General features: G+C 51.5%; 2 protein-coding genes across 4 annotated transcripts in view; one reads left to right on the top strand and one right to left on the bottom strand.

Annotated features, from left to right (window-relative positions):
* Positions 1-7,367, top strand: part of CDH23 (cadherin related 23) — a 419,032-nt gene extending 411,665 nt beyond the window's left edge. The window contains exons 60-69 of one of the 2 annotated variants that reach the window (XM_063709996.1): positions 1,322-1,578; positions 1,970-2,067; positions 2,817-2,937; positions 3,013-3,092; positions 3,215-3,255; positions 3,459-3,519; positions 3,984-4,113; positions 4,272-4,394; positions 4,748-4,852; positions 6,420-7,367. In XM_063709996.1, coding sequence (XP_063566066.1) covers positions 1,322-1,578; positions 1,970-2,067; positions 2,817-2,937; positions 3,013-3,092; positions 3,215-3,255; positions 3,459-3,519; positions 3,984-4,113; positions 4,272-4,394; positions 4,748-4,852; positions 6,420-6,746 — 1,343 coding nt within the window. In that variant the 3' untranslated portion in view covers positions 6,747-7,367. The remainder of the gene's footprint in view (positions 1-1,321; positions 1,579-1,969; positions 2,068-2,816; positions 2,938-3,012; positions 3,093-3,214; positions 3,256-3,458; positions 3,520-3,983; positions 4,114-4,271; positions 4,395-4,747; positions 4,853-6,419) is intronic. The other variant, XM_031015737.3, reaches the window with a different exon arrangement.
* A 399-nt stretch (positions 7,368-7,766) lies between these two features.
* The window catches only part of PSAP (prosaposin), a 35,095-nt gene continuing 15,996 nt past the window's right edge, over positions 7,767-26,865 (bottom strand). The window contains exons 2-14 of one of the 2 annotated variants that reach the window (XM_019034537.4): positions 25,832-25,965; positions 23,318-23,392; positions 22,598-22,723; positions 20,337-20,537; positions 19,473-19,616; positions 17,295-17,351; positions 13,344-13,475; positions 11,708-11,803; positions 11,183-11,369; positions 10,934-11,091; positions 10,500-10,580; positions 10,084-10,191; positions 7,767-8,945 (exon numbers count right to left, since the gene is read on the bottom strand). In XM_019034537.4, the coding sequence (XP_018890082.4) occupies positions 8,910-8,945; positions 10,084-10,191; positions 10,500-10,580; positions 10,934-11,091; positions 11,183-11,369; positions 11,708-11,803; positions 13,344-13,475; positions 17,295-17,351; positions 19,473-19,616; positions 20,337-20,537; positions 22,598-22,723; positions 23,318-23,392; positions 25,832-25,965 (1,535 nt within the window). In that variant the 3' untranslated portion in view covers positions 7,767-8,909. Of the gene's footprint in view, positions 10,192-10,499; positions 10,581-10,933; positions 11,092-11,182; positions 11,370-11,707; positions 11,804-13,343; positions 13,476-17,294; positions 17,352-19,472; positions 19,617-20,336; positions 20,538-22,597; positions 22,724-23,317; positions 23,393-25,831; positions 25,966-26,865 lie in introns of both variants that reach the window. The other variant, XM_063709997.1, reaches the window with a different exon arrangement.

Genomic DNA, 26,865 nt, shown 5'->3' with positions numbered 1-26,865 from the left:
CCTATGTCAGGCATTGTGTTAGGACTGGGGCACCAGGATTCAAAGCTCACACTTATATTTATGGATGTGCATGTTTGCTTGTGCACTGACCTGTGTGGATGGCTGAGACCCTCTGGGTCAGGCTCTAGAAGATGCCCCTGTGGGTGTCCCATTACCTTACTCCCAGCCCCAACCCCTTCCCCCTTCTTCTCCATCTAAAGGCTCCTCCTCTGTATGCCTCGTCTGTGGCCTGGCATTCAAGGCTCACTAGATCTTCCTCCTAATCCCTCTTTTTGTTCCACAGTCACCTGCTATCCTTAAGGGCCCTGTGCCCAGCCTAGCTAAGCTGCTCTCTCCCCATTCTCCCCTCGCCTTTGACCCCTCTGCCTTCATTGCCTGGAATGCCATTTTGACCCCTTCTTTGCCTTCGGATATCCCTCCCCCACCCTTCAAGGTCTAGTTCATGTGCCACCTCATCCAGTTACACAAGCAGACACCATCCCTTTGTCCTCTGAGCTCTCACTGCTCTTATTTTAATAAATCAAGGCACATAGAGGCTCAGGAGCTTGCTTGAGGTCACGCAGCTAGAAAGTGACCAATTTTGAGCCCAATCTATTGTCTTTTAAGAGAAGACTATGCTGTACCACCTGACCATCTCTCTTCTGTGGGTTTTGTTGTTGTTTTCTTTTTCCTTTTTTTTTTTTTTTTTTTTTGGTGATAGACTCTCAGTCTGTTTGTTGCCCAGGCTGGAATGCAGTGGTGCAATCTCAGCTCACTGCAGCCTCTGCCTCCTGGATTCAAGTGATTCTCCTGCCTCAGCCTGCCAAGTAGCTAGGATTAGGTGCATGCACCACCATGCCTGGCTAGATTTTGTATTTTTAGTAGAGATGGGGTTTCATCATGTTGGCCAGGCTAGTCTCAAACTCCTGGCCTCAAGTGATCTGCCCGCCTCAGCCTCCCAAAGTGTTGAGATTACAGGCGTGAGCCACCACACCCGGGCTTATTTGTGGAATTCTGAGGTACATGTGTTTGAAAGAGAGAGGAGAAACAGACAGACACTCAGGGGGCTCAGAAATGGTCCTTTGCACCCTAGCATGGGACAACAGAGTCACAAACTTGTCATCCGCACTCCCCTGTGATGATAACCGGCTGAGACCCGAGCCATTTCCACTTCAGATGGGCATCGTTCCCACTTGCCTGTCACCTTTGCTCCCTGCTGTGCCCTGTGGGCATTTGTGCTGCCTCCCCTAGATGTGCCTACCTACCCCAGGGTTCATGCCCCTTCCTGGGGATTCGGGGCACTGAGTCTCTGAGCCGTACCCCACCTTCGGGCTTCCTGCAGGGAGCGTGGACGGCATTCTGCGCACCTTCGACCTCTTCATGGCCTACAGCCCCGGCTACTTCGTGGTGGACATTGTGGCCCGAGACCTGGCAGGCCACAACGACACGGCCATCATCGGCATCTACATCCTGAGGGACGACCAGCGCGTCAAGATCGTCATTAACGAGATCCCCGACCGTGTGCGCGGCTTCGAGGAGGAGTTCATCCACCTGCTCTCCAACATCACTGGGGCCATTGTCAATACTGACGATGTGCAGGTGCCTCACAGGCCCACCCAGGGCCGGGGCAGTGGAGGGAGAAGGGGAGGCCAGGCCACAAGGAGAGACAGGGCATTGTGCAAAGGCCAGGGCATGAAAGGCAGTATAGGCCCTACTTAGTCATTTCCTATCAGTGCAGCTTTGATAAAGTTCTCCCAGGTCTCTGGGCCTCAGTTTCCTCTTCCATAAAATGGGGCCAATAATAAATAGTACCTGGCCAAGTGTGGATGAAGTGATTGGCACCGTGCCTGGTCCTCAGCAAACATTCAAACATTCAGTAGTGAAGGGTCTATTTGCAGGGAAGGGCAGAAGGGGCTCCTAAAAGAGGCCTGCCCATCCCTGTGGCCCCCTGCTGTGGTGGCCACACCCTACAATACCCCTTCTCATCTAGTTCCATGTGGACAAGAAGGGCCGGGTGAACTTTGCGCAGACAGAACTGCTCATCCACGTGGTGAACCGCGATACCAACCGCATCCTGGACGTGGACCGGTGAGTCGGGGCCTGTGTTTGGACTGTCAGCCTGTCTGTCTGCCTGCCTCCCTGCCCTGGAGTAGGGGAGGCGACACACGAAAGGCGACACAGACCACACCATCAGGCCCACTGTGTGGGGCCATCTCCCAGACTGGGGCAGGGCTAGGAGAGAGAGCAGAGTTTGGGGGTATGAGCAACTCTGTCCCTCTGAGCCTCCCTCTCCCCATCCGTAACATGGGAGTATTCAGGCCATTCGCGGTGGCTCACATCTGTAATCCCAGCACTTTGGGAGGCCAAGCCAGGTGGATCACCTGAGGTCAGGAGCTCGAGACCAGCCTGACTAACATGGAGAAACCTCGTCTCTACTAAAAATACAAATATTAGTCGGCATGGTGGCACACACCTGTAATCCCAGCTACTCAGGAGGCTGAGGCAGGAGAATCGCTTGAAGCTGGCAGGTGGAGTTTGCAGTGAGCTGAGATCATGCCACACTGCACTCCAGCCTGGGCAACGGAGCAAGACTCCATCTCAAAAAAAAAAAAAACAAAAAACAAAAGGGAGTATTCCATCCACTGTAAGGATGGAACAGGATCCTACACGAAGGTTCGAGGAACCTTGTAAAACGCAAAGCTGTCCCAGCCGGTGGACCTCAATCTTGCAAGGCTTGGGGTTGATGAACTTTGGGGGCTTGAGGCAGGAGCAGAGCAGACCGTCGTTGGTGGGGGAATGGCTGAGGAGGAGAGCTGAGACCCCTGCCCCTCACCCAGGGTGATCCAGATGATCGATGAGAACAAGGAGCAGCTACGGAATCTTTTCCGGAACTACAACGTCCTGGACGTGCAGCCTGCCATCTCTGTCCGGCTGCCGGATGACATGTCTGCCCTGCAGGTACCCGGCAACCCTGCCCCACAGCCCTAGCCGCCCTCCCCACTGCCCGGGCTCACCCTGGTACTGCTCCCGCAGATGGCGATCATCGTCCTGGCTATCCTCCTGTTCCTGGCCGCCATGCTCTTTGTCCTCATGAACTGGTACTACAGGACTGTGTGAGTGTCCCCCACCCCTGCCATCAGGGGGCCGACCACCTGCTCCCGGATGGCCGCGAGGCAGGCAGGGCCTGAGACTTCAGCTTGGCCCCCCTCACCAGCCCCTCTCTGCTTCTCTCCAGACACAAGAGGAAGCTCAAGGCCATTGTGGCTGGCTCAGCTGGTAAGTGAGGGCCATAGTGGGGACACAGGTGAGAAGGCAGTGGGTTGGGGGCCTGGAGTGCCCACCGGAGCCTCACAAGCCTGGCTCAGGCCCTTCACTGGGCCCAGGACCACGCCCCGCACCCCATCCTCCCTCACTCCCCAACACCACCCCTACCCCTGGCTATGCCCCTCCCCTCCATGCCCCAACCCTTCTCCCTGCAGGGAATCGTGGCTTCATCGACATCATGGACATGCCTAACACCAACAAGTACTCCTTTGATGGGTGAGTGGGGTACTGGCCCTGCCCGGTCCCCTGCGGGGAGTCCTGCCAGGACCCAGCTGGGGAGAGCTGCAGTCTCCCAGCACTGGGGCTGCCAAAACCCAGGCTGTGGGTGCCCCCTGGTGGGCAGGCCACCCTCCCTTCACCCTCCCTCCACCCTCAGAAACCACGTGGCTGACAGGGGCTCTCCACCCCAGTGGGCCTCAAGTTCCAGGGGATGCAGACTTTGGGCAGTGGGTGCAGGGTGAAGCCTCTGCACCAAAGGCAATCCAGACTGACATGCAGTCCTGGTTCTAGCAGGATCCTATGGTGGGAGCATGCACCACAGGCACCAGGGCCTCACACCGCAAGTCAGTGAAAGGCACTATATGGCCAGGGAAATGGGCGGGATGTGGGGTGAGGCTGGAAGGGCACCTGTCTACTAGAGCCTTCCCTCCCTCCCCACCCTTTTCCCTCCCCAACTGCAGAGCCAACCCTGTGTGGCTGGATCCCTTCTGTCGGAACCTGGAGCTGGCCGCCCAGGCGGAGCATGAGGATGACCTACCGGAGAACCTGAGTGAGATCGCCGACCTGTGGAACAGCCCCACGCGCACCCACGTGAGCCAGAGGCGGTCAGGCATCACAAGGGGCAGGGGTGGAGGGGCTGGGTCTTTGCAACCTCTGGCCAAGAAGCTGGGTTCTTTAAGGGGTGGCCCCCTCCCTTGTACATGTGTGTGGGGTCTGCCTCTGCTCCAGCTAACGTCCCCTCTCCCCAGGGAACTTTTGGGCGTGAGCCAGCAGCTGTCAAGCCTGATGATGACCGATACCTGCGGGCTGCCATCCAGGAGTATGACAACATTGCCAAGCTGGGCCAGATCATTCGTGAGGGGCCAATCAAGGTGAGCCCTCCCTGCAGGCTCTGCACCCAGTCCCTTGGCTGAGGTTGGAACCCACTCCAGAGAACACAAGGTGGTAGAGACCTCCAGGCTCAGCTAGACCCACCCTCCACTGGGGCGAGAACACCAGGGCTGATGGGGGGCTACTCCAGCCTGCGGTGGCCTTAAGGGCAGGGCTCAGGAGTGAGTCCACCTGTGTCCAGGCTGGCCACTGTCTCCAGGCTCTGCCGCTGATCCCCTGCCCTAGGATCACCAGGATCAGATGTCCGTGTACCCCTTACTCCCAGAGGGAGTGGGCGAGGGGCAGGGCAGGCAGGGGAGGGCCTTGGTGGGGGTTAACCCTTTCCCTCCCCCAGGGCTCGCTGCTGAAGGTGGTCCTGGAGGATTACCTGCGGCTCAAAAAGCTCTTTGCACAGCGGATGGTGCAAAAAGCCTCCTCCTGCCACTCCTCCATCTCTGAGGTAGCCGGCTGGGTGGCCGGGAGCTGAGTGCTGTGCCCCAGCCTGGGGATGCTCTCTGTCTCTTGCTGTCCTGCTGTCCTTCTCTATGTCTCTGGAGCTCTGCAGCCAGGACCAAAGACAGCAATGGGTGGGGGCCAGGAAGTCAGACAGCAGGATCTGCTTTCTGGGCTCTTGGGGGCTTTCACAGGAATGGGGTAGTCTCTAAGGCAGTCTCTCCAATTACAGGAAGACCTCAAGAACATACCTTTGGGGGTGATGTCACTTTAAGAAACCCGGCTGGGTGCGGTGGTTCACACCTGTAGTCCCAGCACTTTGGGAGGCTGAGGTGGGAGGATCAATTGAGGCCAGGAGTTCGAGACCAGTCTGGCCAACGTGGCGAAACCCCATCTGTACTAAAAATACAAAAAATTAGCCGGGCCTGGTGGCGGACGCCTATAATCCCAGCTACTCAGGAGGCTGAGGCAGGAGAATTGCTGGAACCCAGGAGGTGGAGGTTGAAGTGAACCAAGACCATGCCACTGCACTCCATTGGGTGACAGAGTGAGACTCTCTCTCAAAAAAAAAGGAAAGAAAAGAAACTGGCCGTCAGGGTCAAATAGGCCTACATATGTTTGCCTGTAATGATTATGTCAACACTTACAAAAGTCAGGCTTTACCTAAAAACGAATTTCCAGCTGGGCCCATATTCTCAACAGGAATAAGCTAGTCGAATAGCCTCATACAGGAGGACAACAGTGCCAGTTTCAAGTCTCCACCCCACCTATTTATCCTCTGCAGCTTGTCCTGTTGATACTTTCTGCCTGGACACAATTAGAGGTGATCTGCTTGAGGCCAATTTGGCAACAAACCCAGATACCACAGTTGCATCCCAGGATGTTTATAGAGCACCAAAGTTAATACATAAAATTAAAGATTCTCAGCCAGGTGTGGTGGCACACACCCTTAGTCCCAGCTACTCAGGAAACTGAAATGGGAGGATCACTTGAGCCCAGGAGTCCGAGGCTGCACTGAGCTCTGATTACGTTGCTGCATTCCAGCCTGGGCAAGAGAGAGAAACCCTGTCTCTAAATAAATAAAGGCCAGGTGCAGTGGCTCACACTTGTAATCCCAGCACTTTGGGAGGCCGAGGCTGGTGGATCATCTGAGGTCAGGAGTTCCAGACCAGCCTGGCCAACATGGCGTGCCTGTAATCCCACCTACGTGGGAGGCTGAGGCAGGAGAATCACTTGAAGTCAGGAGGTGGAGATTGCAGTGAGCCAAAATCGCACCACTGCGAGACTCTGTCTACACACACACACGCACACACACACACACATTTTCACAAGAAGCCGATATACACACACACACACACAGATTTTCACAAGAAGCCAATCCTCCCAAGACCCCATCTGCAGCAACTTAAGCATTCATGATTCCCCTTTGCAGGCAGTTTGAGAAACAGAGTCTGACAGGCCTGCTGCAGTAGGAGCCCAAGGTTCAGCCACATAGCCAGTGGGTCTCTGGGGCCATCCATCTGCCCACCCCTTGGGCATGGCCCTGAGCATGTGGGGGTCCCGGCCTCTTGCAGCTGATCCAGACTGAGCTGGACGAGGAGCCAGGAGACCACAGCCCAGGGCAGGGTAGCCTGCGCTTCCGCCACAAGCCACCAGTGGAGCTCAAGGGGCCTGATGGGATCCATGTGGTGCACGGCAGCACGGGCACGCTGCTGGCCACCGACCTCAACAGCCTGCCCGAGGAAGACCAGAAGGGCCTGGGCCGCTCGCTGGAGACGCTGACCGCTGCCGAGGCCACTGCCTTCGAGCGCAACGCCCGCACAGAATCCGCCAAATCCACACCCCTGCACAAACTTCGCGACGTGATCATGGAGACCCCCCTGGAGATCACAGAGCTGTGACTAGACAGGGAAGCCTCGTGGGTGTGAGCAGCACCCATCCACCGTCCCCTCCCAGGGAGCAAGAGCAGGGACAGGGCCGGTCGGAGGGGGTCCCTCCAAGGCCAGGCCTGGGGGACAACCTTGGCTTGGCCCTGGCAGCCCGCATCAGCTGCTCAGATCCCACTTTTGCCAGACGCTCATTCAGCATCTGACCTCTACCTTCGTAAGATGTTATTTTTATAAGAAAACCAAACAAAAATGTTAAGCATCTAAGGACAAGGTAAGGAGGGTCACTGGGGCCCAGGAGTCTGGGGACCAGCTTGGCTCAGGCTGAGCTGAAAGAGGCCAAACAGGCCCTCCTCCCTCCCGGCTCCACCCTGCAAGCACCATCCCCTCCGGCTAAGCAGGCGCAAGGGAGGCCCAGTGCAGACATCCCCTGCTGGCCGGACACCGCTGACTCCAGTCCAAGTCCCGCTACATTTCCGCCACATCCCTGCTGGACGTCCAGGTGGAGATGGCATCCCCACGTGGACAAGAAAGTCAATGTCAATGAACAAGCATTCTCTCCATTTCCATTTCACTGGCTTCCCAAATGTGCCCAGCTTATAAACAGAAGGGACTGACGTTCCCTCGGGTTTTGAATGTGGAGTGTTTGTGTGTGTTCCTGTTTTAAATTAAGTTATTCCCTCAATAGTTTCCCCTTGGTTTTGTTTAACTGGTACTCACTACAAGTTTCTGGAATGGTTTGTTTAAAAATCAAGGCAACTCTCAAGGAACTGGCAACGTGCTCTGACTCTGGCCTCTAGGGAGCAGGGACAGGGGCAGGTGAAGGGCAGAGCTGACCTTCAGGTGCGCCTGACCTACTGCTGGCCCTGAGTCTTGGGGAGGACGAGGTGGGATTTTCCTTTATCCACTTTGCTTTCATTCTCTGGCCAAGATGGGTCATGGGAGCGCTGGGCCCCAAAGGTGTCATAGGCTCAGAGCTCATCAGAGAGGAACAAACTCTTCCAGCTGAAGGGTCACAGAAACATTAGGCCCAGATCTGGCTAACAGAATTTTATTGTTAAATCACAGAAACTTTAGTGCAAAACAAAAATCACGAAATCCATTTAATAGCAACTGCATGTCCTGCTGGCTTTGCTTGCTGTCTCCTGGCAACCAGAAGTGGACAGAAGCGTGGGTGCCCAAGTGGGCCACAGACAGCTTCCAACCCCCACACCCCAGCATCCAATCCACACCCAGCAGACCCCTCGGCATGCCGCCCTCTACCAGGAAGCCAGAGGCCTAGGAGCTCGCCATCCATATTTATTTGAAAAGGTCAAAAGGAGCATCTATGAGACAGGGGAGGGGTGCAGGCTGAAGCAGCGCCTCAGCAGCCAGGGACACATAGGCAACACGAGCAGGCACAGCGCGGCCACCACTGTCCACACGCTCACACAAGCCAGGCCCGCGGGGCCTTCGGAGAGCTAGCAGGTTACATTCAGGCAGATGGCCCCCTTCCCACCCAAACCCACAGAACCCCAAACAAGGCATCACCAGGAAAGACACGGGAAAGCCAAATTACAGTTGAACCAGGGACAGAGAACCCTTGGCCCCACTGATGTCCCAAGCCAGCAGCAGCTGCTTCCAAAATCCCTATGCTATTACAGTGGGAATTACATCATTTAAAAAGCCTGATTATTCCAGGCTTCTAATCTTTCATGTAAAACTGCCTTTGTTTTGCTGCTTTGTTCAGCTGAGAGGCCCAGGAAAGGGGGGAGGGTCCCTGATCAGGGCAGGAGGCCACCTCAGAAGCCCAGGCCCACCAGTGCCCAAGCACACGTCAGGGCTCAGAACAAGGCCTCAACCAAGAGGGTTGATGGCCTCCAGTCAAGAAGCTGTGGCTCATGCCAGCAGAGCTCTCTCCTCCTCCAGCAGGCGCCATGCAAGGGCAGGCTAAAAGACCTCCAGTGCATCAACATCCATCTAGCAGAGAGAAAAGGGGCACTGAAGCAGCTATGTCTGCCAGGGGCTAGGGGCTCCCTTGCAGACAACAATGCTACAATAAAGGACACAGAAATGGGGGAGGTGGGGGAGCCCTATTTTTATAACAAAGTCAAATAGATCTGTGCGTTCATTCCCCCAGACACACAAGTAGAAAAAAACGAATGCTGTGGTTTCTGCCAAGATGGAATATTCCTCCTCCTAGTTCCACACATGGCGTTTGCAATGCTCGACAGCCTGGTAGGAGAGAGGAAGCTGAGTTTAGTCTTTGGATGAAAAACTCCGTTCCCAGCCCATCAATGTATCAGATATCACCCCAAAACAGGACCTGTTCTCTTGTCCTAGGTCAGCTGGATGGCACCAGATGCTGAAGACCCAGGACAGGATCTCACTTAAAAACAGGGAACACGTGGCCATCAGAGTTTTGGGAACTTCTAAGGCACAAGTCCAGAGCAGCAGATGCCTGCAGCAGCTTGCAGATGAGTACCCATGCAGGCAGGGCTCAGGGCTTCATCTACCTGCACCCGGCACCCAGCGTCCTGCTAGCAGCCTGCACACTAACTCCCAGGCAGAACCTCCTTGCCTGAGTTAGGCTACACACCAGCTCGGGCCTTGAGAAGCGGGCCCACATTTCCCCAGGACAGCAGCAGAACCAGCTGTGGGGTGGGGCTGGCGGTGGAGATAGGCTGGAGCCTAGCTGGAGGAAAGAGCTGGACATGGCCAGAATGGGGGCCCCCTGCCCCTCCCTGCAGTGGTCCGAAATGACACAACCGCCACTGACATGGTCACAGGGAAGCCCGGTGAGGAAGGAAAAGTTGCACAAAGCAACATTAAGTAACAGGGACCGAACCAAACATCCCCACCCAGGGTAGCAGCACAAGTCACCCAACTGGTGGCTGCCAGGCCAGGCCAGAGCCACAGTGCCCTAGGGCTGCTGGGCAGGTGCCAGCTCTCAGGGCCTTGAGTGAGGACCTGGGCCCGGCTTCAGCAAGGGCAAACATGTTCCCGGGGGACAGGACCTGGGCAAAGCTCTGGGCAATGAATCCCACAGACCTTGTGCAATCCCTGGAGTGACCTTGTACAAGTCTGACACTGTCACAAGGGAAATGAAGACAAAAGCAACAAAGCAGAAGCAAAAAAAATACTAAAAAAAAAAAAAAAAAAATTCCACCCCACCCTTCACTGCAAGAGTGTAGTTCACCCTGTCTTTTCTGGGGGACCATGAGTAAGCCTAACCACCTCTCTGGGCCTCAGCTTTCTGATAACATAAAAGCAGGGTGGAGAGTTGATCACTGGGTTCCCATTAAAGCAGGATTCTCACACAGGCTACCCCACGGCAAGACAGGCTGGTGACACTGTCTGCTGAGCTACTCACATTGCACTGGGCTGCTGTCTCTCTGTTCTGGCACCAGTAGCTTGGGCCCCATACACACTTCTCAGTTCCCAACAAGGGCTTATGGGCCGAGGGGCAGGCTCCAATCTTCTATATGGTGAGAAAAGGAAAAAAGAAAGGGGGAGAATGAGAACTGCCCGACGTATCGCTTTCAAAACTAAGAAAACAGTTTCCAGAAGGAGCTAGGATCACAGCTCCACCACGCTCTTTCAGAACATCAGGGTTGCTGAGGAAAGCAATGGGGCTTGGGGGGCTGGCTCCCTACCTTCTTGGCTCTCCCACAGCAGAACCCAGAGACTCCACCCCACGGCCAAGTCGCAGAGCAACCCTTCCGGGTCTCTGCAGCCCCCCCAAGTTACAGCTGCCCGAGAGGACCCACACCACCCAGTGAGGCTCACCAAGCACACGAAGGAAGGATCCATCACCTCCACCAGGATCTCGATCAGCACGGGCTCATACTCTGCCACAAACTGATCACACTGTAAAGGAAAGCGGGGACACAGGTCCAGCTCTGGGGATGTCCGAGCACAGTGGGGCACAAAAGGCCAGGCAGGCCCTGGATACACTCTTCCCTGAGAGCTCCTGGCATTCCCAGCCCACTGGGTCCTGGGGCCTCCCTTTCCAGACACCCTATCTACATTTGGCCTCTCTACTTCAGGTTGCTTCCCCCAGTGGCTCATCTTAAGCCAACAAATCACCTCCAAGTAAAACTTCATTGGACTCCATGCCCGGAGGCAGAAACAGCTGGTTTTCCATCAAAATGTACCCCAGCCTTGGCATACTTCATCAGGTTCTACCATGCTGGCCTACCGCAGCCCAGCCCGGGGCGTACCTGCTTCTGGTAAGGGTCTGGCAGGAAGCTGCAGCCTTTCTCAAGAGCAGCCAGGATCTCCTGCTTGGTGCTGTTTTTCTCCAGGTTGCGATCCAAATAACCCACCAGCTTCTTGCACACTTCGCAGAAGCCACCGTCCTTTGGCTGAGTCACGTGAACTACATAAGAGGGCAGCAGGCTCAACGCTGGCAGGGCCCTCCCAGACCCAAGAGGGGCACCATCCTCTCCCGCACCACACCCAGCGCTCACCGGTCAGTGCAGGCAGCCGTGTGCCAGAGCAGAGGTGCAGCATGCTGCACACCAGCTCAGGGCTGACCTCCTCCAGCAGGATGGACAGGATGGAGCTGCCGTACGTGTCCACCACCTCCTGGCACTCTTCCGACAGGGACTTCGGCAGCTTCGAGCACATTTTGTCAAAAGCGTCGAGTATTTCTTTCTGGAACACACGAGAGGATCGTGTGAGAAGACGGGAGGCTGGACAAGGGTTGGGGGAGATTCTGAAAATACTAACATGGCCAGGAAATGAGTCAATGGTGGGTGCCGTTTCCACCCCCAGAAAACTACCAAACTACAAAGCAGGGCAATGGTGTCCACCTCCCCCGACCCCCGCCAGCCTAGAGGTCCCACTGGTGAGGATTGCCTTCCACGAGATGGGGACATGGCTGTACACATGTCAAGGCTGGGCCAAGCCCTCTCTCCTGTGGGACTTTCCCACTGGGACATTCAGGCTCGGGGGGCAGGAGAGGCCCTCCCTCTGCCAGGAGGACAGCATACCTCAGTCTTGTTGTTGTCAATCAGCTTGGTCACCTCCTTCACCAGGAATTCACACACCTCACAGTAAACATCAGACTTTGCTGGGACCTCGTGCTTCTGTGGAAAGAGTAGAAGGAGAGTACTTTCAGTGCTGGGACTCACAGCCCTTGGTCTTGCTCCCCTAAAGGAAAGGGGATACAGAGACGAGGGTGGGTTAGCACATCAAGGGCCACTGCCTCCTGAATTCCAAATGACTTGTGGCTTCTAATATCCAAGTTAATTCCCTATTTTTATATTCACCCCCTTCCCCAATCCTCTACCACCACCACCTCCCCCTAACCCCACCAAAACAAAACCCAGGAATTCACAGTTCAGGAGACAGAAAGTCCCTTCCCCACCCCAAAGAGCTGTCCTGATGATGTGTTCGGTTACAATCATTTCATCATTCAGGGTTCATTTTGGGGAGGAGGATGAAGGACCAAAAGCAAAGTGAGGGGCTCACTATCGGTCCACTATCTAGAAGACAGAATGTTGAACACACTTCAGGTCTGCTCGTGTGTCTCCCATGTCTCATTAGCACTTGAGAATGCTCTTCTGGAACCCACCTTTAATAAGGCAATACTGTTGCAGAGGATGTTCTGTGGCAATGGAAATGTTCTCTATCTCTGCTGTCCACTATAAGCTCCAGCTACCTGTGCACTGAGCACCTGCAATGTGGCTGGTGTAGCCAAGGGGCTGAATTTTTAATTTTGCTCCATGGTATTTCATTAAAATTTAAGTAGTCACATGTGGTTGGAGTGCGAGCTATAACTCTTCACTTTCTCTGGCCGTCACTTTGGTCAGCAGGCTGGAGCTGAGGAGCACCCCGTGGAGAGGAAGGCAAGAAGCAGTGCTTCCTGGATTCCAGCTGACACTTCGGCCTGGCCCCTGGGTCACACACTCTGCACATGCAGAGAGGAGACAGCAGAGAGAGACCAACAGCTGGCAGTCAAGTGCCGTGGGATGTTCTAGAACAAGAAGCGTGTACATGTGCCACGTGTTAAGGCATCACACAGCCCAGTCCTTGAAGAACTAGAATGTAAGCCCCACGGGCACAATGACATCATCTGTTCACCACAGCCCCTAACATGCTGCCTGACCCATAATAAATGCCAAATACAAATGCATTATGGGATGAAGTAGTCTAATCTTCACCAAGTGAGGTGTTTGAGTTAAATAAAATAGACACCCACATGTACTTAGTATACAGGCTGCAGGCCCAGTGAGGCTTCCGTACACTCTGAGGGGTGTGCTGGGAACATCCAGTCTGTCAGGGCCACAGGATGGGGAAGGACCCAGACAGTGCATGTGAGAAGGTGAGGCTGGAGCCAGGCACTGCAAAGTCACCTTTGAATGGCATGCTGAAAATACACAGGCTAATGATCCCACGACCATTAGGGTTTACAACCAAGGAAATAAAATGTTTTCAAAAGAACTCAGGGTCAGGGGCTGCATTAGTATAGGGGATAGGATAAACCAGTGATCACAAACTCAAAGACCTTTAGGAGCCAGGCAGGGAACCGAAAGAAACAAATGACTCGTAAGATGTGATGTGACACAGCAGGGAGTAGTGTGGCATTGCACAGCCCTGACCAGGACACAAAGTGACACCAGGTACCTTAATGGGCTCCACCAGTTCCAGGGCAGGGATGACATTCTTGGAGGCCACTTTGGCGGGGACCAGAGTCTGCATGGGCATCTCTTTCACCTCATCACAGAACCCAACCAGCGCACAGATCTCCTTGGGTTGCTGAAGAGAGCACAGAACAACCAGTCAGCAGCAAGCCTACGCCCACTGCTCCTCAGTCCCAATCCAGCCAGAGGACAGGGAGCTGGACAGCACCCTGGGCCCAGGTCAAGGCTGCCTCCCTCTCCCCCTCCCACAACGGGGCAGATTCCAGTTTCCATGTTAAAGCTCGTGTCTGAAGCAGTGCATATGTGCCAGTTACATCTCGGGGAGGAGACCACACAAAGCTCCTAAGGGACATCGAACAGAGTCTCCATCCAGGGCCACCACGAGGGAGACTCCCCAGCACCTTCCACATCTCCAAGGACACCTGCTCTGCTCTAGAATGTGTCTTTTCAGGTCACTCTAGGTAGGAACTAAGCTATGTTTTTTTCTAGAGGGGGAACTACCATGCCCATAAACTAACAGAAAGCCAAATGTGTTAGAAATAAAACCACACCAGATTTTTCAGCGGCAGGACCATTTAAAATGATGCATTAAGGGGAAATGCTGGCTTTTTAAAAAACCACATTCTATGTTCAAGCTGCACACAGTGCACATGAAAACCCAACCCGCCAAATGGATGAATCATTTTAAGCCACAAGGTCTCCAGATTGATCCCCTTTCACCATTTAGACACCAAACACAGAGCACTAGATAGTCTAGACATCCTGACCATGACACTCTGATGGCCAAGAGTGAGACAAGTGTATAGACTCTGTATATCGTGGAAATAAATGCAACCAGCAACTAGCTCTGAGCCTGAGTGCATTTGCCTTCCAGCACCAAACCCTAAAGCAGCAGGAACAAAAGTGCTAAAAACAGGACCTGTTAAGGGAAAAGAGCTAGACCATGACTATGGCTCATCTTGTTTTAATATCAAGAAGGCTCGAGAATTAATAAGACCGGGGGAGTCTGAAAAGTATATCCCAAATACCCTGTCTCTGCCACACCTTAAGAATGAAAAATAAATAAATAAATAAATAATACGAACGCAGCTGAAGATACAGCAAGCTTTTTAGAAAAAAAAAAGATGCCAATATTCAGGAGGTATAGGGCTGCTTCTGCCTCGATCAGCTTTGTTCCAACTCCTTGAGGAGGCCTAGGTAAAAATTCAGGTATTTCAACCAAAGTCCTCTCCCATTAGACTTCAAAATACCTTCAAAAAAAGCTCCAATGCTAATCCTAGCAGATGGATGCCAACGCTCAGAGGTGGCAGTGTTCAGGACGGCCCCGAAGGACACTGGCTCAGAGCAAGTATGGACTGGGCATTTGGTTCTTGTAGCATGCCATCTGATGTGGCTCTAGATCCCAAAGGACCCTGTTACCCAGAGGGGCAGAAGCCACAATCAAGAGATTGTTTCCAATTCTCTGGATCCAACAGCCAGGAACAGTCTGCTGGCTGTCTGCAAATGTTTGCTCATGCAGCAGAAGCATTTCTGTGTTTATGAAAAACAGCACTAAAGACATGCAATGCCTACTTGCGTTGTGACAGACACAAGGTGCCCTGGGGAAGCCAGACCTACACTGGACTTCCTAACTGGCCTACGTTGAAGGAGGCTGAGGCACCTCCTGGGCCACCCATGGTTCCCCATTGTCACACTGGTGGCCTGCATGTACGTATGCTGTATGTGGATTGTGACCAGAGCACAAGGCTCTGCTGGCTTCATTTTTCTGGACCCCGAAGGGGAGATGAGACCTCCAACACCTCAAGGGCTGAATTACAGGGGAGAGATGCAGAAGCCCTCCCCAGCCTATTAATAGAGAGGGACCCTGCCTCTCGTAACCATTCCTTGTATCTGTCAGAGCTAATCATGCCATACGCAAAAAAAAAAAAAAAAGCGAAGTAACTAGAGGAAGCAGCAGACCACTACTGCAAGCAGATTCCCCGACACATACCTGATCCTGCTGTTGAACAAAAAAACAGGAAATCGGAGGTGAAAATAAGAGAAAGGAAAGGACACAACAGTTAAGAAAAATTAAAACAACAATCAAGCAGTTAACCAGGTGTAAGGATGTCCCAAGAGGTTCAGGGGAAATGCTCTTGCAGTCAGATCTTAGCAACCTACCTTGTTCCTGCTATCTTGCGGACAAGGGGGCCCTGAAAGCTTTCCTGGCCCTGCAGGGATAGACCATTTGGGGGCTGTCCTGCTCTGTGTGCACCATCTCCAGGTCTTACACACTAAATCACACTCAAAACACTGTGTAGCAAGAGCCCCAGAAAATGCTTGATGAAGGGTCTCCATACTCAGGAGCCCACACTGGCCCCGGGCCCACAAGGCTTTCCCACAGGTTAGTGACCAGCAGCACCACGGAACAAGACACAGGGCTGCCCAAGTAAGGGGGGTAAGGGATCCCTGAGGGGTAAGGGATCCTAGGGCAATCTACTGCAGGTGGCCAAATGGCAGCCTGGAAGGCCAATTTAACAATGTATCCAAAGCCTCATGCTTCCATTCAGCAGCTCCAGCTTTAGTTCTCTATAATAAGGGGAAAGGCAGGGATATGCATATATGTATGCATTTGGCTATAAGGATATTCATCTTCCCAAAGGCAAACCTGAAAACAACCTAGATACATCCGGCCACCGGGGACCGATTATGTAAATTCTCTTCTATGTACACAGGTGATTATTCTGCAAGCATTTAGTCATTTGTACAAGAATATTCAATGGCCAACATATTTTTAGGCAAAAAATGCAAACTACAAAGTACAAGGTAGTATATATGACCCCGCTGATATATTCTGAAACTCCAAATGATTTTTATGTGGGAAGTATTGTCCATACTTTCAACACATTTCTACACAGTATAACTCTTATAATGAGAAAAATATTTTAAGTTAGCTATAAGGAAGTACTTCACGAGATTAAATCCCGTCAATGCTTATCTTTACCTACTTCAGGTGCATGTCTCTGTAAGCTGCCTTTTAACTGTTTTTAGAACATGGTAGGGTATGAGTAATAATCCCAAGTAAATTACTCCTCCTCGGCTTGCTTGAGTGGTTACAGCAGGTCAGAGAGTCAATCTTTCAGGCTCCTTGGCCATAAGATCTGGCTGCAACTACTCAACTGTGCTGCTGTAGCACAAAACAGGCGTCGCTGTGTTCCAAAAAAATACCCTTTAAGTACAAAACATGATGGGCCAGTTTGCTGACCCCTGGATCAGAGAACAAACTCAAACGCTGGTATGTCAAGCTCAAGTAGTCAGAAAGTCAGCATGACAGACAGGGAAAAGGTGCCCCCCACCCACTCAGCCCTGCCAATCAGATCTAAGGAGGCAGTGCCTGTTCCCAACGTGAGCAGGCCGCCCTGCTCTGCGTGGACTAGCGAGCTCATTTCCTGAATGGGTATTCTTGATTCTAATGAAGGAATGCCCCCTGCCACCTGAATGCATCCAAAGCCAGCTCAGGAGTTACCAGCTCAAGCAGCAGCTTCAGCGGACACTGCTGCCATGTACGGGACAAACTCTGGGAGGCAGTATTCCCCCGACTCAGGTGGCAACACAGCCATTCTCAGGCCTGGCTTAGAGAGCACTTGACTTCTACAGATCCCAGGGTTAAAGCCAGACCTAAAACCTGATGGCCGGCCTGAACAGGCAGAGGCAAACAAATTGCCAGGAAGCCACCAGGGCAGTCCTGGGATCAAGATGCTTCAGCCTCTCCTGTAACAGGGGAGGTACTGAGATTGCAAGTGGAGAGTCTCCTAGCCAGAGGGGTCGATTTAGCCCAATTCAGCACTCTAAGGTAAAAAAGGGAAACTAAACCATATAATTTTTAAAATTCCTAGAAATGACGAAACCTGAAAAACAAAGAAAAATGCTAACAAGGGGCCTCCGTGCCACCTACCATGTGCATCATCATCTGGATAGCAATTTCAGAATACTGGCTGATATAGTTCTTGCACTGAGGAGAGAGAAACAGATTGCTAAACAAATCACTGCAACAATGCACCAAAACCCAACCAACAAAAACCCCCCAGCATTTCCAACAGTGTCAACTGGTGACTATCAAGCAAGTTTCTAAAGTAGAATTTTATAAATGTCTGCTCTGGGCCAGCTTTAATAAGATGAAAATGACAATTTGGTTACTCTATCATTTATAGGAAATGTGTGCAAAAGACGTTTTGAAAATGTTTCTTAAGGGACCTTAAAGATTCCACCCTCCTGTCTCCTTTATCTTATAACCTCACGTGCCCCAGGATCATACAGCAACTATTCGGTGGCAATTGGGAGAGAAGGCAGCTAGGAGATACACTGCTTAGGAACTGGAGCTTACCTTTCAAAGCCATTTACACAATCTCAGATGGCATTATAAAGCTTAAATCCAGTAGAGTCAAGTTATAATGATTTTTAACTGCTTATTTTCAGACAATCTAGATACTTCCAGTAGACTCCACAGAATTGCCCCTTGTATTTGGGGAGCTTCTACAGAGAGAGGACCAAAGGTAACATGATACAGCCTCTCAGAGAGGGTTCAACTGGGAAACCTGTTTAAATGGTGTTATGCAAAGACACTTAAAATGAGGCTACAGGATTCCTAGGCTTTCAAAATGAATGAATGTTCACCTGATTAACATTCCTAACGGAAAGTCAGAGAGAAACCCTCAGCTGGGCGTGGTGGCTCACTCCTGTAATCCCAGCTACTTGGGAGGCTGAGAACAGGATTGTTTGAGCCCAGGAGGTAAAGGCTGCAGTGAGCTATGATTGTGCCACCGCACTTCAGCCTGGGTGACAGAGCTAAACCCTGTCTCAAGAAAAAAAAAAAAAATGGAGAAGGCCTCATCTCCTAGAGCCGGCCACTCCACCCAAAAAGCCTCGCTAGATCCCAAAGGACAGAGTGATTACAACCAGCTTCTCAGCTGCCAGTCTAGCAGGTTTCTTCAGTTGTCAGGTACTAAAAATGGCATTTTGGTTTTACACATCCACCTGAGTGTGATTAATAATCTCGGAATAGGGTCCCAGAATGAAACCATCTAAGTAAGGAGCCAAGAAAATGAGTTTCTGAGCCCACAGGACTAAGGGAGGCTTCCAGGTGAACCATGGTCAGCGACCATGCTTGCTGCAGGAGCACAGCTGGAATTCTCAGTGTCACATACATTAGCCAAGCTTTCAAAAATGGGGTAAATGGCCCGGCGCGGTGGCTCACGCCTGTAATCCCAGCACTTTGGGAGGCCGAGGCAGGCGGATCATGAGGTCAGGAGATCGAGACCATCCTGGCTAACACAGTGAAACCCCATCTCCACTAAAAAATACAAAAAAAATTAGCCGGGCATGGTGGCGGGCACTTGTAGTCCCAGCTACTCAGGAGGCTGAGGCAGGAGAATGGCGTGAACCTGGGAGGTGGAGCTTGCAGTGAGCCGAGATCGCGCCACTGCATTTCAGCCTGGGCGACAGAGCGAGACTCCGTCTCAAAAAAGAAAAAAAAAAAAGAAAAGAAAAGAAAAAAATGGGGTAAAGGCCGGGCGCAGAGGCTCACGCCTGTAATCCTAGCACTTTGGGAGGCTGAAGCGGGCGGATCACTTGAGATCAGGAGTTTGAGACCAGCCTGGCAAACACGGTGAAACCCCATCTCTACTAAAAATACAAAAATTAGCTGGGCGTGATTGCACACACCTGTAATCCCAGCTACTCGGGAGGCTAAGGCAGGAGAATCGCTGGAACCCATGAGGTAGAGGTTGCAGTGAGCTGAGATCACGCCACTGCACTCCAGCCTGGGCAACAGAGCAACACTCAGTCTCAAAAAAAAAAAAAAAAACGGGGGGCAAAAAGTATTTCTACAGTGTTCCTAATACACAGCGTGCCTGGCAGGAAACAGAATCTTCCCAGAAACAGTCTCCTACTTTTTGTTCCCAGTTTTGTTACATATCCAGATGCCATTAACCAAAATAGATTCAAGTCTGCACTACCTATTCAAGCTGCTTTCTGGGAAAAAAGAGAAGCATGTTGTCTGAACGCCCTACTCCAGCCTCCACAGCCCAACTCCCAGGCCCAGAACATCCCCAATGCACAAGGACACAAGGCTCACTATGTCGGCCATGCCAGGGCCCAGGCGGTCACACTCCTCCTTGACATGTTCCACCAAGGCCTGGACAAAGGTGGAGTTGGTCCGTACAGCAGTCTGGATGTCAGTCACCATCTGAATGCAGTCCTGGCAAACGTCCCCATTATCCTACAGAAGAGGCAGTTAGGTTTGCAACTTAAGAGGACTCAAATTCCTAGGAAAACGTCCTTATATACTCAGGGCTGCAGCATTAGGGGGCACTTACTGACCAGTTCCTAAGATGCTTTACAGGCTCTCAAATTACTGATAGGCTTAAAATCAATTAAGTGTTCATTATAGTTAACAGTATGGTATAAAAAGGGGGTTTAGTATAAATAAAAAGGTTGGCCAGGCACAGTGGCTCACACCTGTAATCCCAGCACTTTGGGAAGCCGAGGCAGGCAGATCGCTTGAACCCAGGAGTTTGAGACCAGTCTGAGCAACATGGCAAAACAAAAAATACAAAAATTAGCCAGGTGTGGTGGCGTGCATTTGTACTCCCAGCTACTCAGGAGGCTAAGGTGGGAGGATCACTTAAGCCTCAGAGGTTGAGGCTGCAGTGAACCATGATCACACCACTGCACTCCAGCTTGGGTGACAGAACGAGACCCTGTCTCAAAAATAAAAGAAGTAAATTTTTTTAAAGGGGATTAATCTTTGCATATTTTAAATATCCCATTCTTTAGAAACTTCATGGTACAACCATTTAAAGGCTGGCTCATGTGACTGCAGAGTCACGCACAGGGATAAGCCCCAGTTTAAGAACCACACGTGCCCTCTCTGCCCCTTTGGTCTCTCATCTCCAGTGCAACCAAAAATGGGTCCTCAGTGGCCAGCCCGTTGTCTTACCTTTGGCTGGGGCTTGCTGCGGGGGCCGTCCTGAGGGTAGAGGAGGAGAGGGATGTTGGCCATGAAGGGGGCCACCACCTCAGTCATGTCCAGCTCTGGGATCTTATTGGACTCCAGCTGCTTCTGGTGATTCAGCTCTGCCAGGTGCTTCTGGAGAGACTCGCAGAGGTTGAGAGCAGAGCACACCTCCCCAGGACGGCTCTGGTGGGATGGAAAGAAGTCCTGCTGAAAATCCTCTCCCCAGGGGAAAAGAAGACAGGCCATCTAGTGCCTCTGAATTAGTCCCTCTCTTTAAATCCCTTAAAAGAAACACAAACCTGTTGTCTAAATTCAAACTGCTCAGCATACCAAGAATGACAAAATTACCCAATCTGAGTGCCTAACCACACAGCGGCCCCTAAGCTTCCTCGATTCTCCTATTAGGCAATGATGCAGTTTGGCTGTGTCCCCACCCAAATCTCATCTTGAACTGTAGCTCCCATAGTCCCCAAGTGTCATGGGAGGGACCCAGTGGGAGGTAACTGAATCACGGGGGCGGGTTTTCCCATGCTGTTTAGTGATAGTAAGTCTCATGATCTGATGGTTTTATAAAGGGCAGTTCCCCTGCACATGCTCTCTTGCCTGCTGCCATGTAAGATGTGGCTTTGCTCCTCCTTCACCTTCCACCATGATTTTGAGGCCCCCCCAGCCATGTGGAACTGTGAGTCCATTAAACCTTTTTTTCTTTTTTTATAAATTACCCAGTCTCAGGTATGTCTTTATTAGTAGCATGAAAACGGACTAATATAGGCTTCCTAAATGTTACCTCTTTCCCCTCAGCTCTTCTTTAAAGGAATAGGAGGCCAGGCGCAGTGGCTCACACCTGTAATCCCAGCACTTTGTGAGGCCGAGGCGGGCGGATGGCCTGAGGTCAGGAGTTCAAGACCACCCTGGCCAATGTGGTAAAACCCCATCTCTACAAAAATACAAAAATTAGCCGGGCATGATGGTGGGTGCCTGTGATCCCAGCTACTTGGGAGGCTGAGATGGGAGAATCACTTGAACCCGGAAGGCAGAGGTGCTGTCAGCCAAGATCGCGCCATTGCACTCCAGGCTGGGCGACAGAGTGAGACTCAGTCTCAAATAAATAAATAAATAAATAAATAAATAAATAAATAAAGGAATAGGAGCTTCTTGCTGGAGGAGAAGAGTCAGCAATTCTAAGTCACTTCCCCACAAAATGAGCTAACACGATGGCTTTCAACACCTTCCATATGCTGATGGCTCCCAAGTGTTTAACTTCTGTAATCATGCCCACCCTGCAGACATCTCAAACTTACCCCTCATTCTATCCTGCCCAACTAGCTCCATTTTAGCAAATAACTCCACCTTCATCTTCTCAGAAACCAGGGAGATATTTACAGCTCTTCCTCTCCTATACATCCCCCTCATGAGCAAGTCCAGTCCATTTAATCCTCCAAAAGAGAATCTGCATCTGCCATTTCCACTGTCCACATCACATCTCACTCACAAAGCAATGACCTCCTGAGGGTCCTGTCAGCTTCCCGACTTGCAGCTTCCCTCAATGGGACCTAGACCTAGACCAAACCCTTTGACAAATGCCCTTACAATCATGACACTCCAAGGCTGCACTTGCAATCCTTGAAGATGGCCTAGGAGGCTGTGTATGACACAACCCCTGCCTTCCTCACCAGAACCTTGGTCCTGTCTTGGGACAGTCCTGCCCCACTGGCCCTCTTCAGTTACTTAAACACCTCTTCTTTGTCAAGGCCTTTCCAAATTCCACAAAGCTAGCTCCGTGTTCTTTGCTAAAAACCCAGTCCGTGACACAGGGTTTGTGTCTGTGCATAATACATACTTGATGAATGAAAGACCCCAATACATTCCCTAAATTATTCCTTAATTATAAGTTCACAGAAATAAATTCACAGAAGTGAGGTTTTGTGCTTGCTCAAAGGGGTCAGTTAAAGATTGGACATGATGTATCCAACTCACATCTCTGAAGGTTATGCCGGTTTACATTCCTTCAGCAGTCCGACCAGTCCCCAGCAGCCCCACCCTCGCTAACCCCAGGGCAAGTTACATACAGAGTGGCCTGCTGTGCCAAAGGAGCTATTCTGGATGTCAAATTGTAGCAAAATGCTGTTGAGGAATTCCAGAGCTAAGAACAGACTTTCCATTTTAATCAGTCTACTCTGGGCCACTGCCTCTCCTGGGCCCCAGAAGCACCTTCAAGGAAAAGCCTATTCCCCATCACTTACCATTTCTCCTTTAATGATGTCCAGGATGACAGGGAGGTAGGAGTCCACTATCTCCTTGCACGAAGCAGACATGTTCGGTTTCGGAAGCCAGTCACAGGTCTTCTCCAAGTAAACAAGGATCTCCTCCTACGAGAGGACACCAGGGTCAGAATCACGATAGGCTTTCCTCCCTGGAAATAAATGGGCTGAAGGCAAGAGGCCCTCAATAGCTCCCAGAAAAACCAAGCCTGGAAAACAGCCAGCCCTCAGGGAAAAGGACTTGGCCATGTTACCTATGGCTCTATTAGGTCAATCAGGCAAAAGCAGACATGAGCATTCAAAATGAAAATCCCTGGACCTGCAGTCTCGCAGGCACAGGGAATTCTAAGCAGAGATGGCCAAAATGGACCTAGGTATTAGTGGCACGCAATATAACATCTCAATTAACTTTGGGCATTTAGTCCCGGGGCCAGCAAAGTAGGCCCTTCAGCTTATTTTTGTACAACCCAGAACTCAAAGAATGGTGTTTACATTCTTTTTACATTTTTAAAAAGAGACTGTGTGACAGGGACAGTATACGGCTCATATACCCTAAAATCTTTTCTCCTTGGTCCTCTGTGGAAGACATTTGCCACCCTCAGGCCTACACCATTCCTCTTTAGACACCCGCAATCACAGCTCTCTTAGGAACCAGTGCACGTGCCCGTGGCTCAAGCACCATCCCCACTCACAGCCGCTCACCTCAGTGGCATTGTCCTTCAGCATATCACCAGCTGCGGTGACAACGTCTTTGCATATGTCGCAGGGAAGGGATTTCTAAGAGAAAGAATACGAGAAATTTGTATTTGCAGGACACAAGTTCACACCCCACACAGCTAGAACTCCCCATGGCCTTTTCGCTATTCTCTCTAACCAGGGATATGATCATGACCGCGCTCCTGTCACATCCTGGTTCTCCACCCTGCATGAGCAGCGCTGGGGCACGGCAGGGAGGGAAGAGGTGTGACTCACCAGAACACACTGTGATTTACAGGACACAGAACCTTTGCTCATACCCACACAGCACCCCACGTGGCACAGGTCAATTTCACATCAATGCTCACAACACCTCTGAGGAAACTGAGGCTCAGGTGAAATCAGAGTCACATCAGTATGGCAGAGAGGTGGGTGGGACAGAGAAACAAACGCCCCACCCACCTCTGAAGGCACACCCACACTGAACCGTTCACCTGCGCTTCCCCTGCCTCCCAGGCATGTTAACGAGGCAAGACCACACCAAAGCCAATCTTCTGATTGGCACCAAGGCCCCCACCTGGACCAGAGGCCATGGAAATTCTAATTGGTTCCTGCGGCCCTTGGGGAAGAATGCCCAGGCTCCCTTCTTGATGTCAACTGACTTTCCATCCATGGAGAAGAAACATGTCTGGGTGAGACTGAGGAACACCTACGAACTTAGCTGCATTTAGAGAAACCAACTTGAACCTAGTCAGGCTAATACAGTCATCCTTTGGTATCTGAGGGGGTATCAATTCCAGGATCCCCATGGACACCCAAACCCCAGGATGCTCAAGTTCCACCGACAGCCCTCACCATTTGTGGAAACAGAGGGTCAAGGGTACTGTGCATGGAACCATATCAAGAGAGGGCCGGGCCGGGCGCGGTGGCTCACTTGGGAGGCCGAGGCGGGCAGATCACGAGGTCAGGAGTTTGAGACCAGCCTGACCAGCATGTTGAAAACCCCATCTCTACTAAAAATACAAAAATTAGCCGGGCATGGTGGCGCACACCTATAATCCCAGCTACTTGGCAGGCTGAGGCAGAAGAATTGCTTGAACCCGGGAGGCGGAGGTTGCAGTGAGCCAAGATCGTGCCACTGCACTCCAGCCTGGGCAACAGAGTGAGAGTCCATCTCAAAAAAAAAAAAAAAACAGAAGGCCGGGCCATGACAAGACCAGCCAATCAAGTTTTAAAGTCCTTACGGGACACACATTAAACCTGGAAACAGGAAGTAGTATTAAAAACAAGATTGAAGGCAAATTAGAAACCAAATCTGAAAGTAGTTTCAGGCCAGTCGTGGTAACCCACGCCTGTAATCACAGCACTATGGGAGGCAGGAGGATGACCTTAGCCCAGGAGTTCAAGACCAGCCTGGGCAACATGGTAAAAACCCTATCTCTACAAAAAATACAAAAATTAGCCAGGCATACTGGTCCACATCTGTGGTTCCAGTACTCAGGAGGCTGAGGTGGGAGGATCGCTTGAGCCTAGGAGGTTGAGGCTGCAGTGAGCCATGATTGTGCCACTGCACTCCAGCCTAGGTGACAGAGCCAGACCCTGCCTCCAAAAAAAAGGGCAAGTATGGCCACAGAAGGCAGTTTTCCAGTGAATAATTCACAAACTGTTTCTAAAAGAATGGTGCTAAGCTTTCTTCTCTTACTGAAGGAGCAGTAGTGGCCCCTGACAAGTTTTTTAGAACCCAAAGTCCACTCAGTCAAACACAGCCCGTACCACATGATGGCCGGCACAGCCCCAAGTGAGCCCAGGGCAGCAGCTCTGCGCTGAGCTGGCACGGTCAGCAGAGCATCTCCTGAGAGGGCTTGGGACCGTGAGGAACACACCCATGGCTTGTCGCCTTAGACCATGCCCCACATTAATATGCTACATTCAGCATTATTTAGATGAAAAATCAGTGCTAGCTTCCTCAGTGTGGTTACAGCTGGAAATCAATTTTAAATGGCAACTGCACTCCAGGATCTCAATCAGCAGTTTGCCTGTTTGAGAGGAGTGAGGAGAGAACAAAATATGAAACAGGCAGAAAGTACCTGAAAAGCTCAGCATGTACTTTTTGGAGTGAGTGACCAAGGATAGAGCCGCGCCCATGTGCCCAGTGGTGGGAACGGGCACTGCCAACCCACTGGCCTCTTATCCAAGGTGAGAAGTGGGATCTGCACAGAGGCCCAGAGGCAGCATGGGGCAGGCACCTGGAGCCGCAGGCATGGGGGACCTCATCCTGTCTGCCACAAGAGACCAGGTAGCCTCAGGAGAGTGAAACCTTAACCTCTCTGAGCCTCCATCTCCTCTGCTGTAAAATGGGTACATTCACCAATAGGTCCTGCCTCCCACACAGAGTCACAGTGAGAAGTAAACAAAACCAGGCAAGAAAAAGTGCTCTGTCAATATGGCAGTGAGTTACAGCTGTTCTAAGGGAACCCAAGAGGAGTGCTGGGGCTGGGACTGGGGGGCAGCGGCACTCACCACTGTTGGCTTGTTCCAAACGGTCTGCAGGCAGTGCTTCACTGCCCCGCAGTCGGACGCCGTCTTCACATTCTGGCACCACACTGCCGAGCCCCTGGTGCATTCTTTCAGTCCAAGGACCGGGCCGGCTAGAGCTAAAATGAAAACCAATGTGAGGAGGTGGCCCATTTTGTAGCAAACCAGGTCGACCTGACTTATTTCCCCAGGGCTGAGGGCGACTGTCCTTGAGCTGGACTCTGCTACTCAGCCCCTCACCAAGCTGTATGGGACACCAGCCACACAGATACACGCCTGTCCCGGTCAAGAAGCTGGCTTGTCTGTCACAGGGCTAGAAGGGACTCATTTATCTGGTTCATGTTCATCCTCTCTAACTACCTTTAAACAGTATCAGGGAGTATCAGAACTTTAACCTTAAAATGTTTCCATAAGTAACAAGGTATCGTCATAACCTTAAAATGTTTCCATAAGTAACAAAAGAAACCATAGGAGAAAAGACTAACAAATTCAAATACAGGGAAGATTTTGACTTCTGTAAAATGAATAACAACTGTAGAATGAAGGGTTTTTTTAAAAAAGAAAAACAGGCTGGGCGCGGTGGCTCACGCCTATAATCCCAGCACTTTGGGAGGCCGAGGTGGGTGGATCACGACGTCAGGAGATCAAGATCATCCTGGCTAACACGGTGAAACCCCGTCTCTACTAAAAATACAAAAAAAACAATTAGCCAGGTGTGGTGGCGGGCGCCTGTAGTTCCAGCTACTCGGGAGGCTGAGGCAGGAGAATGGCGTGAATCCGGGAGGCGGAGCTGGCAGTGAGCCGTGATTGCGCCACTGCACTCCAGCCTGGGTGACAGAGCAAGACTCCGTTTCAAAAAATAAATAAATAAATAAATAAAATAAAAATTAAAATAAAAAAAATTCATACCCTTATAACATAATGGCCAGCTGCCGGTGGCTCATGCCTATAATCTCAGCACTTTGAGAGGCCGAGGTGGGGTCAGTTGAGTCCAGGAGTTCAAGACCAGCCTGGGCAAC

The sequence above is a fragment of the Gorilla gorilla genome, chromosome 8, assembly GCF_029281585.2.
Source record: "Gorilla gorilla gorilla isolate KB3781 chromosome 8, NHGRI_mGorGor1-v2.1_pri, whole genome shotgun sequence".
NCBI lineage: Eukaryota > Metazoa > Chordata > Mammalia > Primates > Hominidae > Gorilla > Gorilla gorilla.
Note: the sequence above shows the minus strand (reverse complement) of the source record. Positions and strands in the feature narration are given on the sequence as shown.